Genomic DNA, 13,275 nt, shown 5'->3' with positions numbered 1-13,275 from the left:
ATAGCCACTCTATTCCTAGATGTAATGCCATTGAAACCTTCTGCCACCGGCCAAAATACCAATCTTACTATGGTGTAGGGTAGGCGTAGGGTTATCTAATGAATATTAACAAGGTTACGGTGACGTTGCGAGGTGGTCTTTTGGATCATCCAATCACGTGCTCTAATTAATATTCATGAATCAAGCCTTAGTAAGATAAGTTCATTGTCTAACTGACAAGAGCCCACCTTTCAACGTCACTCTTTCAGCCAATTAGGAGGCATTGGTGGGCTTATCTCACTCATTCTAATGAATATTAAATTAGCCTTCACGTAATATGCCAAAAGTATGGCCTGATGCAGTGCATGCTCTTCATATTCACCAGCAGAAACACCCACACATTCAGTGAACACATGTCATTATCAGCTTTAAACAATTAATTTAATAGCTTTACAGCATTATGCATCATAAAGGGCCAGTTGTATCTGTATATTGATGTGTATTTGTAAAAAGGCAAAGGTTGAAGATAAAAAGTCTGATATGTAACTGTGTGTTTTATGTGAACAGGGTCGAGTCAGTAAGGAGCCGGAGCAGCTCAGGAAGCTGTTTATTGGTGGACTGAGTTTCGAGACCACAGAGGACAGTTTACGAGCTCACTTTGAGCAATGGGGCAAACTCACAGACTGTGTGGTGAGTGGCCGTTTTCAGTTTCGCTTTAGTGACTAAATGCGTTCACTTTGACATGTGTCTGCAGCAGATGCAATCCCAATTTTTTCAATTACAAAAAATGAAGAAGAAAAAAAAAAGTACCAGGTTCATCTCAGAAGCATCTTGGAGTATCATACCATGGTATATGAATATAGTAATCATTCACTGAATTACCATAATACCATCTCACACTATCACTAGCTATGTTTCCATCCAAAGTTGAAAAAGTTGGGAAATTGGTGCAAAATATCTGTTATAAAAATGGAAGTTGCAACAATCGAGGAAAACCACTGTGGCTCTTTTATCCTCCATCATAAATGACTTGTTTTCCATCAAGCATGATTAGTCAAGTCACTTCTTTGTCAAAAATGAGGTTTTCTCTCTCTCTCTCTCTCTCTCTCCACCATTTTTCTGATCACATGATTTGTTGAGGCAGTCAGTCACATGACTTTTTTTTGCACATCGACAGATTTATTCTGCAAATGCATTTCCATCACAGTTTATGTCTATATCTTCTTATCAAATAAAACAAATATCTGCCTCAATAAATTTTTTTGCATGCACATATATGCAATATTCAGAAATTTGCATAAAAATAGGTGGATTGAACCATAGCTTCTGTAACGTATGGTGCCTACACAGTGTTTAAAAAAAAAAAAAAAAAAAAAAAATTATTAACAATGGACCATTGAATTATTGAAAACGAGTCATGCTGATATTCACGCATACAAACCTCTTAATTAATCTACTAACCTGCTTAATGAATCAACAACTTAGAATGTCTGTCAGCCAATCAGAATCAAGCATTCAACAGTTCCGTGTATGAGTTGTTAATGCATATAGTTAGTAAACATGTGACGTTTTTTTGGGCGGAGCTTAGGTGGTGGCAGAGCGATTCCCCTGGCCGCTTCACTAGCGCTAGTTAGCAAGTTTTGTTAGCTTGATTTTTAACTATGACTGGAGAAAATCCGATTTTATCTTAATGTGTAAGGTCACTCACTGTCCAGGACCACAATTGTTATTTAAAAAAGTTAATTTTAACTGACGGAACCAGATTGGCCGATCCGTACACACTCACTCACTCAATGATGGACGATCTGACAGGATTATTCCTCCGGTTGAGTGGCCTGACTTCTACACCTACACCTGATAGAGAAACTGAGGGCATATAAATCTTTAGATGTCTATAACTATGTGCTGGTTGTACTTGTGTGGTATGACCGAAGTTCTGCCTTGTCAGCGCCAAGGCCAGAAGGCGACCAAGAGTGACATTACAGTGCAATTTTAAAGATGTGAATATTTTCTAGAAATAAAAAATTCCAGATACAGCAAATACATTTTTCAACTTTATGTATTTGATTATTCTTTCTTACCAGGTTCTTCAAAAAGCCTAGTCACAATCAATCACAACAATGTATACAATCACAGATGATTCACAATTAATAATACTATTGATTAACAATAGTTTAGAAAACATTATGCGATAACATTTTTTAATTGGAGCCTGTACTCCGTCGATTCTTGCACCCAACAACACAACAAGATGACATGTTAATCTCCTTATGTAGCCGAATCTATGCTGGTTTGCATCGGCCGCCTCCGGTTTTTCCTTTGTTTTGCCTCCAGCGAACGCCGTGACGTAATTGTCATGTCGGCCTGTCTGCGCAAAAAGGAGTTTATAGAAATACCACTAATAATAACAGCAACAAAACCACTGATATTGATGTATATTATCATTGAATTTATTTTTCCTCAGGTAATGAGAGATCCAGCAAACAAGCGCTCGCGAGGTTTTGGCTTCGTGACGTACTCCTGTGGCGTGGAGGTTGACGCTGCAATGGCAGCTCGGCCACACAAAGTGGACGGTCGTGTCGTTGAGCCCAAACGGGCCGTTTCCCGAGAGGTACGGTTACATTCACTTAAAGGTGTGGTTGATTATGATTTCACTTTTTTCACTTTTCAAAGCAAAGGGAGATATTTGCTTTTAAAGAAATCGTTTTTTAAGGACTACAACAAACGACTGGTAGGGACTACACCACATTCCTCCCGGGTTAGTGACATCACCAACCCTAAAATTTACATAAACCCCACCCCTGGGAATGTGATTTATAGATTATCATGACAGAATATGCTAATCAATGACTAGAAGATAACTACACATAAGCTACATAAATTCATCAACTAACCATTCAGAAATGTCCTGTTGCTTCTACATGTTGTCACTTCTTCTTGAGTCTCTCCATTATTGTCTGACTCCGGTTTGAACATAAACATTGACATTTTCAGTGCAAGTCTGTGTGAGGTAAAAGGAGACAAGCTCCTGAAGCTCCGCCCCCTGTGCCGGGAGCATCAGCTCATTTGCATTTAAAGGGACAGGCAAAACGGTGCGTTTTTGCTCACCCTTAAAAAGTGACAACTTTAACATATATCTATATCTATATATCTATAACAAATTATCTGTGGGGTATTTTGAGCTGAAACTTTACATACACACTCTGGGGAGATCAAAGACTTATTTTACATCTTGTGAAAAGGGCATTATACCACCCCTTTAATACATTGAGCTGCACATGGAGTATATAATTTCTCTCAATTATGAGTTAATGTCTTGCAATTTAGACTTTCTTTCTCAGAATTGTGAGTTTCGAATACAATTCTGACTTTATTTCTAAGTTTCTGAGTTAATCTCTAGTGATTTTGAGTTAGTATCCTGCAATTCTGACTTTTTTTCCTCAGAATTGTGAGTTTATATTTCACAGTTCAGATTTTATTTCTCGCAGTTACGAGTTGAACTCAAAATTCAGAATTACAAGATGTTGACTCAAAATCGCAAGAAATAAACTCTGAATTACCAGAAATAAAGCCAGAAACTCACAGCTCTGAGAAAGAAAGTCTGAATTGCACTGTAAAAAATCTCAACGCATTATATTTTGTTTCTTTATGGTTTTTTGAGGCTTTTTTGAGTTTTAATTACTCTCAAAAGTTTATTTTTTTTATTTTGTCCATTCAAATTAATTTGACAAAGTATTAGAATTCTGAGAAAGAAAGTCTGAATTGAAGATCAATTTGAGCGTTAGGGTTTACATTAAAAAAAGCACATTATTTCTCACACACTCCATTATTGCAGCACCTCTATTCTCAGTCTGTCTGAAACACTCTGATTTATACAAAGCCCCTCCTCCTGAACAGCTCAGAGTGCTCTGATTGGCCAGTTGACTCAGAGCGTTGAGATTGGCCAGTAGACTCAGTGCGTTGTGATTGGCCAGACTTCTCAAGCGTATCAGAAATGTGACGCCCCTTACAATGATGGTGAGCTTCAGCTTCTGAAGCACCTGTAAACACACAGCTAATATTTCACATTGTGACGTGGACGTTTGCAGAGGTTTGGTAAATCTGGACTTGGATCGAGGGTTTTAGGCAGGTCTGGATCAGTGTTTATGTTAGAATAAATCCCTTTGTGGGAGACTATGAGCTTTGTAACTTGACAGATCTCATATATGCAGTAACAGATACATTACACACTAAAGGAAAAGAAAAACATTAAAAAGCATCATATGACCCCTTTAAGATATCTTTAATTAAGATGAACACGAACGGTACCGGTCAGAAGTCTCTTCTGCTCATCAAGGCTGCATTTATTTGATCAAACATACTGAAAAAAACAGTAATATTGTGAAATATTATTACAATTTAAAATAATGGTTTTCTATTTGAATATACTTCAAAATATAATTTATTTCTGTGATGCAAAGCTGAATTTACATCAGCGATTACTCCAGTCTTCGGTGTCACATGATCCTTCAGAAATCACGATTCTACTATAAATGAATGTACTTTGATTATGCAGGACTCTAATAGACCCGGAGCCCATCTGACAGTGAAGAAGATCTTTGTGGGGGGAATCAAGGAAGACACAGAGGAGTATCACATCCGGGAGTACTTTGAGCCGTTCGGGAAGATCGAGACCATCGACATAATGGAGGAGCGTTCGACTGGGAAAAAGAGAGGATTCTGCTTCGTCACCTTCGATGATCATGATACTGTGGATAAAATTGTTGGTGAGTTTAGATGGAAATCATTTACTTTCATCTGCTAGTCACACACTGACTGACTGACAGAATCAATAGTTTATGGGTAAATTAGTGCATCTAAAACTATTAAAACAGCATTGTGCTGCTTGTTTTTTAATTATGCAGCTTATATGAACTGCCATTGATTGATATATTACATGGACTATTTGTACTTATTACAATTTTTGCAAAATACTATTTAAGTGATTGCAAAAAAAGTGGTTAAAATTAAAACTCAATAATACACTAAAATAAACATGTTCCCTAAAAATTCAATGTATTTTTAGCTAAAATCTTCATGTTGATGTACAGTAGTGGCCAAAAGTGATGTGCGGATCACTCTTTATTCAAATATTATTAAAAATGTGTTAAAGATTTTGTAAGCTCTAGTTGTACTTGGAGATAATTGTGTTACTTGTGACACAATTTTTGGCCAGGCTGTCATAAAAAGAAATTATGGAAACACTTAACAATAAGGTTTCATTAGTTAGCATGAACTAATAATGAACTGCACTTCTGCAGCATTTATTAATGTTAATTTCAGTATTTACTAATGCATTATTAAAATCAAAAGTTGTATTTGTTAGCATTAGTTAATACACCATGATCTAACATGAATGACAATGAACTGTATTTTTATTAACAAAGATTAAATAAGTACTGTAACAAGTGTATTGCTCATTGTTAGTTCATGTTAGTTAATACATTAACTAACTAAATATATTTCATCACGGCCAGATGAAAACGCTAAATTATCCAAATTGACAGAGTGTGTTAAAGATATAAAAGATTGGATGACGCGTAATTTTCTTTTATTAAATCCAGACAAGACAGAGGTACTAATCATCGGCTCAAAAAACCGCCCACAAAACCTCTCGCAATACAACTTTAACATCGTAGGATGTCCTGTTACTTTATCCTCTACAGTAAAAGACCTGGGTGTTATACTGGACTGCAACCTGTCTTTAGAAAATCACATTTCGTATGTTACAAAAACAGCCTTTTTCCACCTTAGAAACATTGCTAAGCTACGTAATATGCTATCAGTTTCTGATGCAGAAAAGTTAGTTCATGCATTCATGACCTCGAGACTAGATTACTGTAATGCCTTATTAGCTGGTTGTCCTGCATCCTCAATAAACAAGCTACAGTTAGTCCAAAATGCCGCCGCTAGAGTTCTTACTAGATCAAGAAAATATGATCATATAACACCGATTTTATCATCACTGCATTGGTTACCTATAAAGTTCCGTATTAATTACAAGGTATTGCTACTGACTTATAAAGCCCTAAACGGCTTAGCTCCAGTCTATTTAACCGATCTTCTATCGCCCTATAATCCATCGCGCTCTTTAAGATCACTAAATTCAAGGCTTTTGGTCATACCTAGGATATCCAGAACCACCAAAGGAGGGAGAGCATTTTCACATTTAGCTCCAAAACTCTGGAATAGTCTTCCTGATAGTGTTCGTTGCTCAGACTCGCTCTCCCAGTTTAAAACTAGATTAAAGACGCATCTCTTCAGCCAGGCATTCATATAATATTTTTAATCTTACAGTTCAAATTACAATCCGGCCTCTAGTTAATAAACGCCAGAGGAGAACTGGCCCCCGACTGAGCCTGGGTTCTCCCAAGGTTTTTTTTTTCTCCATTGGGTCACCTGATAGAGTTTTAGGACACCATTAGGTCACTTGATGGAGTTTTTCGGTTCCTTGCCACTGTTGCCTTTGGCTTGCTCAGTTGGGGATATTCTGGGGATATTTAATTTGATTTTATCAATCAATAAATTCCACTAGAAACAAACCTTGTTGTATTATTTTAATTTAATACTGTGAAGCTGCTTTGATACAATCTGTATTGTGAAAAGCGCTATACAAATATACTTGACTTGACTTGACATTAACTAATGTTATAAAATGAGACCTTATTCTAAAGTGTTACCGTAATTATGAACACATGCAAAAACGAGAGAATCAGCTAAATATAACTGATGATGTTATAGTCGATGTAAGCTTTTCCCTGTGATCTTTATTCTGTGTTTCATTTGTTGTTGTTGTCTTGCATGCTAAAATAGTTTTTTTTTTTGGCACATAATTTCGTCAGATAAATACCTTAACCAAGTTTAGTGTTTTGTTCTTTCTTCATATTTAAATTATTTAAAAAGCCTAAAATATTGTCTTCATATTTTGAGTGTTTAATCGAACTTGTACGTCGATAACTTTGGCCATAACTGTATAAAAGTTCACAAACATGCTGTGTCAACTACCCATGTTACGTCAAGAAATACCCGTTCTTACAGGTTTTATACAGTAGCTGAGCAAACAGATCTCTGTTTTGCCTTTTTAAAAATGATTTTTTTTCCCTTTTCATCAGCACAAAAATATCACACAATCAACTCTCATAACTGTGAAGTAAGAAAAGCCCTTCCAAAGCAGGAGATGCAATCTGGATCCAATCAGAGATGTAAGTAGGATAGACATTTTGAAAGGTTCATGATAAATTGTTACTGTAATATTCCAAACATTGCACGTGGTTATTGTTAATCATATATAACGTGCTGTGCCGGATGCGTCCTCAGATCGCGGTGGCGGTGGGGGTGGAGGTGGGGATAACTTCATGAACAGAGGAGGAAACTTCGGAGGTGACAACTTTGGCAGAGGTGAGATGACATGTGATACTGTACATCTGATCCTGTGTGCGAGTGTGTAGAGCACGACCTCAGGTGTGACTAACACTAAACACACTGAACCCTGTATCTTTTACAGGAGGGTACGGAGGAGGAGGCCGGGGTGGATACGGAGGAGATGGATACAACGGATTTGGTGGGGACAGTATCATGACACTCGCATGATCAATAAGCAAACAATCTGACTCTCTGATAAAACGTGTTGTAACAAACAGGGAAAGGCCAGGCTGAAGCTAGTGGCTCAAAGTGCAAGGGTTTTAATAAGTGAAAAGAGCTAAACAAAAAGGTCATTTAAATGAAACAAAAACACGAAATATGAACATGACCAAAAAACAGGAACACAGACGTGGAGCAAATCCAGCAACAACAACAACTGACAAAACACAGTGAAGGAAAACATTGGTGTATTTATACGCTAGAAAACTAGAAACACCTGGGCTATTTTCATATCAATACAAATATTTGATCAATAATCGCCTTAAAAAACGTATTATCCGATGATATCGTCTACTCGAGCCCCGCCCCCGACCGGATACAACATGCATGTTGAGTTATATAACGAGAGCCTTTGATTCAGTTAGTTTAATGTAATCATTGAAATGTTAAAGGTTTTACTTTGGTTAGTTTGAGCTTAAACTAACATAAAACATTAGCTTCGCTGTTGTGTTAGTGTTGCTGAACATTTCCACACTGTTCTTATCGAATTTGTGTTTGAAATTAATTTCGTTTTGTGAGAAGAAAAATTTAATACAATTGAACAGAACCAAATTTGGTTATATAAGAATGATGCCCATGTTTCTCTTTCTTTTTGCCGTTATCGCCTGAGTAGATGCATTTCACGGTGATAAGTTTAATTTACTTAATTATAATGTATAGCACTGTTTTAAAACTTGTATTCAAGCTGTAATGTGTATATACAGTGCTATGCATAAGTTTAGACACCCATGCTAAAGTTGACTAAAAAGAGGAATAAAAAAATCATCTTTTGGAAATTGAACTTAATGCCTTAATTAAAAAAATTAGGAAAAATCCAACCTTTAAGGACTCCAATTTTCTTTGTGAATGAATAATGTATCGTAAATAAATAAATGTTCTTCCTTAAAATACAGGGTGCATAAGTCTGGGCACCCCTATGTTAAATTCCCATAGAGGCAGGCAGATTTTTATTTTTAAGTGCCAGTTACTTCATGGATCCAGGATACTATGCATCCTGATAAAGTTCCCTTGGCCTTTGGAATTAAAATATCCCCACATCATCACATAGCATTCACCATACCTAGAGATTGGCATGGTTTTATTTCAGTTAGCCTAATAGCTGGTTTGATTTGCATTGAGAGATGATCTTATGGAAAATACTCCATACTCCACTTTTGCATCTGAACTCTTCATATATTTTATGAAGTGATAAAAAAACAAGGAAGTGGTACAAATGAAGTCACAATCCAAATGAAGTGCTAACTTATCCCAATCAACCAGTCAGTCACCTTCCCCGAGAGCCAGACTGAGAGGATGATCACTGAAGTGCCGGTGTGTGCTGTGTTTGCGACGGCAGGGAATAATAACTATGGAGGAGGTGCTGGCGGTGGAGGGGGTCGCGGGGGGTACGGCGGAGGTCCTGGATACGGTAACCAAGGCGGAGGAGGATTTGGAGGATATGACAACTACAATGATGGCAGAAATTTTGGAGGTACGTTATCGTTAAAGCTAAGACGAACACTTGACAGGTGGCTGGGGGGGAGGGGCTAAACAAGAGGGCTCGGTGATGTCATCCTACAATGGGAGTCGTTTTAGAGGCGGAGCAACATGTTATATTCTGATTCTAAAGATGAGCTTTTTTTGTGATGACATGGACTGACGAATCATTTAATTGAAACAAATGATAAAAAATACACTACCGTTCTAATGTTTGTAGTCAGTAAGATTTTTAATGTTTTTGATGTCTCGTTTGCTCTCAAAGGCTGCGTCAAAAATGCTGTAAAAACAGTAATATTGTGAAATTTATTACAATTTAAAATAACTTTTTTTTTTTTGTTATACTGTTAAAATGTAATTTATTCCTGTGATCAAAGCTGAATTGTCAGCATCATTACTCTAGTCTTCAGTGTCACATGATCCTTCAGAAATCTCTTTTATATGATGATCTGGTGCTCAAGAAACATTTATGATTATTATCAGTGTTAGTAAATGTTTTACTATCAGTTGTCCTGCTTTATGTTTTCGTGTTTCTTTTGATGAACAGGAAGTTTACAGCATTTATGCCAAACAATTTTTTTTGTCATAATGTAATGCAAGTCTTTACTGTCGCTTTTGATCGATTTAATGCATCTTTTCTGAATAATTAAAAAATACACAACACTCTTGTATATAGTATATATAACACATGTATATAGTAGAATAATGAATGTGCACTGAAAAGATCTTCACTGTGGCTTATTCAGATTAGTTGTGCTGTTGCACCTTCATCACAGGTAACTTTGGTGGCGGTAGTAGTGGTGGAGGAGGAGGAGGAGGAGGAGGAAACTACAATGATTTCGGGAATTACGGAGGACAGCAGTCCAACTACGGCCCCATGAAGGGAAATAACTTCGGAGGAAGGAACTCAGGACCTTACGGAGGTAAATAGCGTATAGATATGTATATATATATATATATCTATCTCACCGTGTTTTGGCCTGACCCTCTGCACTGCTGTGCTCAGGTGGATATGGCTCTGGTGGAGGAGGCGGCGGGTATAACTCCAGGAGATATTAACACATCAGCTTATCTGTGGTAAGTTCAGCGCCGACACACGCTGCGTCCCGAATCACATACTGTATAGTAGGTGCTACATCCGGTTTGAAACTTACTTCACGGCTGTCAAAAAAAAGTATGTTTTACATACTAGTATGAATGTGTGTAGTATGAATTAAATTCGGACGTACTTCATCTGTCATTATCATGTGACCTCCATTCTCAAATCCTCTCCAGTGTCCAGATGAGATTCTGAAGTGTTCATAAGATCATTCAGGCACTTTTCACTACTGGTTTTCAAATAGTTTTCGAACATACTACTCTGTTGGCAGATTTAAGACCCTATGAAATCATTTTTAGTTTTTCACAAATTCCATTTGATATTTTTCTGAATGCCGTTTTTTTTTTTTTGACTCAATTTTAATGTTTAAATAAAATTTTAGTAATCAAAAAGTATGTCTAATTAATTTAAATCATGAAACTTATACAATTTAACAACAATTTATTAAAAGTTTAACAAAAGTTACAATTTTAGTGTCCTATTAAATACGTTTTTTTTTATTTATCTCAATTTCAGTTTTATTTTTAACAAATTCTGTGTTTTCTGTTTTAAGATTTCTGGATTCCATTTTAATGGTTTAATTACTTTTTAATAATCTAAAAGCAGATCTAATTAACTGAATTCATAAAAACAACAACATTTATTATTATTATCATTTATTTAATAATATTTATAATTATTTTCAAATTACGGCATGAAACAATTTATCTTTAAATCATATGCAATTAAACACTTTTTTTTGTCCAAGAAAGTGCTGCACAACAGAGCTTTACTGTTAAAATAAAAAAATGGAAGAAAATTTGTTGTATTCATTTGTTGTTGTTGTTTTTAGTATTATTAATACTTTGAGACGTAGCTAAATTCTACTGTACCGCAGTAATATATTCCTGCACAAACTTTTATTTTGACGGGTTGCTGGAAATACCTTTGAGTCTCTGTGTGTTTATATGACGATAGTTGTTCTCAAATGAAACGGTAAAATGCTCGTGAAGTGACTCTGGAGATGAAGTTCATGCATTCATATAGTGTGAAAACACAGCGTGCTTCAGTGTGTGTGTGTTCAAATTAGACACGCAGAATATGCAGGACTCATATTTAAATAGTGTTTTTGTGGTTTAATATTCACAGACACTAGTTTATATGGCGATCTGATTTAAATGCACTGACCTTTTTATTTATTCAAATTCCGTGACATTCCGTGTCACACAGGACATTCCGTTTTAATGAGTGGATTCCGTGATTCCGTCGGCTGAATCCAGACTGTTGTTTAGCCTACTATACAGTATGAAAGCAGGCATATTCGGACGCAGCCACAGACTCCACAGAAGTGTAACACAGGATGATGACTTGTGATGTTTTACCGTGTGTGTGTTCAACAGGCTTCAGATCCAGAGTTAGATGGTGATGAGGAGAGATGAGAGGAAAGATTACTGAGGGCCAAGATCTGCCAGTTATAGCTCTTTCCGCAGCGGTGTGTGTTTAACGTTGGCCGCGCGAGAGTAGCGTGTGTTAGTTAGTGTATGTACTGTACATTCCTTACTGCTGCATTTCACCCGCTCGGATTTTCTTTGTGCTTTTCTCTCACCCTCAATCCTTTGTGAATGTTTTTTCTTTTTTCTTTTTTTTTTTTGTAGCGTTTTTGAGAGTGGAAAACAATATTATGTTATCAAACACTGTAGTCAGAGTAGTTCAAAATGATATGTTGTGAGTATGCAATATGTTGTGGCCTTGAGTATATTATTTGGAGGGCTTTTAATTTTTTGATTTGAAGACAGTGTAACGTGTATTTTTATATATTGTGAGCATACAGTACATGTTGTTTATCTCTGAATGATAAACAGAGTAGACTTTATCAGATCTGAGGGGCATGTAACGTGTCAAACCTGTAAAGACCCAAGTCTAGATTGTTTAACTATTTTGACAATTGAAAAAAGAAACCAGTTGAAATAAAGTTGTGCTCTAGTAATAATGAAGTTTAGTGCGTCATTGAGTCTGAAAGCGAGTGCAGCTGTCCTGAGCGCGTGATGTTGTTGTGTATGAGAGTAGAAAGGCCTTCAGGCCGAGACAGACGAACTGACAACAGGACAGCCTCCACTGGACCAGTGTGTCTAGCGTCTGTTTTGGACAGGAGGAGGGCTAGCGGAGAGCCAATGCTAGCGGAGAGCCAAGGCTAGCGGACAGCCAAGGCTAGCGGACAGCCAAGGCTAGCGTGAGGATGAGGGTTTGAGGCAGACAGAAGACGAGGAAGGTAAGAGTAACTCTTCTGCTTAATTTACAGATGGGAAAGGCAGCGCCCGGTCTACAGTAAGTGGCTGAAAGTCTTTTCAGCGACGGTTCTGGATGGGTAAGATTAATACGTGCAAGATATATGGTGATTTGATAAAGAGATGCTCTCGTAGTCGCACCGAGAGATTCGGAAACCACATTCGGCAAACTGAAATGAATCTCACAAACCTGGGGTCTTATTTCACCTCACAAATTGAAAGAAGATTTTATATCATATATATCAAATTATATTCTGAATAAAGAAAATGAAGCCAAAAAAATATGTTTTTATTGTGCGTTGCCATTAACTTAAGCTGATTCTTTTTTTTGTTTGGTAATTTTAGTTGTATAATAGAAGTAAATATTAAGGTGCAGCCACATTTACAATTGTTCGGTGGATTTTCGTGGGCGAAATCCAGTCATGTCAGTAGGAATCCACACCAATGGGAGTTTTTTCTACTGGTGAAACATGTACCCACACAGATTTCACAACAGCTTGAAGTTTGTGTCGGGGATTCACTGTGATGCCCAAGAGAAATCTGCCCGGTTTGAAAGTGACCGCTGCGCTGTAAATCTAATTAAAAATGAATTTAAAGAATTAATAATCTTAAGAAATGTCAGACTGGCAGCTTTCAGGGTATTGAGTTCGGGGTGGAATGTGACCCGGCTTGTTTTTATGAGATTCATTCACTGATGAGGACATTTTCGCTGAATATTCATTCGCCTACAGGAATCTCCGTCACTTGACAGGAACTTCCATGAACTGTGAACATTTT

At 36.9% G+C, this 13,275-nt stretch overlaps 1 protein-coding gene across 2 annotated transcripts in view; it reads left to right on the top strand.

The window, feature by feature from the left end:
• Positions 1-12,653, top strand: part of hnrnpa3 (heterogeneous nuclear ribonucleoprotein A3) — a 13,341-nt gene extending 688 nt beyond the window's left edge. The window contains exons 2-11 of one of the 2 annotated variants that reach the window (XM_084421098.1): positions 547-669; positions 2,444-2,590; positions 4,535-4,745; positions 7,131-7,220; positions 7,336-7,416; positions 7,523-7,579; positions 8,996-9,130; positions 9,912-10,058; positions 10,142-10,212; positions 12,513-12,653. In XM_084421098.1, the coding sequence (XP_084277224.1) occupies positions 547-669; positions 2,444-2,590; positions 4,535-4,745; positions 7,131-7,220; positions 7,336-7,416; positions 7,523-7,579; positions 8,996-9,130; positions 9,912-10,058; positions 10,142-10,194 (1,044 nt within the window). In that variant the 3' untranslated portion in view covers positions 10,195-10,212; positions 12,513-12,653. Of the gene's footprint in view, positions 1-546; positions 670-2,443; positions 2,591-4,534; positions 4,746-7,130; positions 7,221-7,335; positions 7,417-7,522; positions 7,580-8,995; positions 9,131-9,911; positions 10,059-10,141; positions 10,213-11,613; positions 12,208-12,512 lie in introns of those variants that run through there. The other variant, XM_084421097.1, reaches the window with a different exon arrangement.
• The last annotated feature ends 622 nt before the right edge of the window (positions 12,654-13,275 follow it).

This window comes from Rutilus rutilus, assembly GCF_951802725.1.
Source record: "Rutilus rutilus genome assembly, chromosome: 10".
NCBI classification, from domain to species: Eukaryota; Metazoa; Chordata; class Actinopteri; order Cypriniformes; family Leuciscidae; genus Rutilus; species Rutilus rutilus.
Note: the sequence above shows the minus strand (reverse complement) of the source record. Positions and strands in the feature narration are given on the sequence as shown.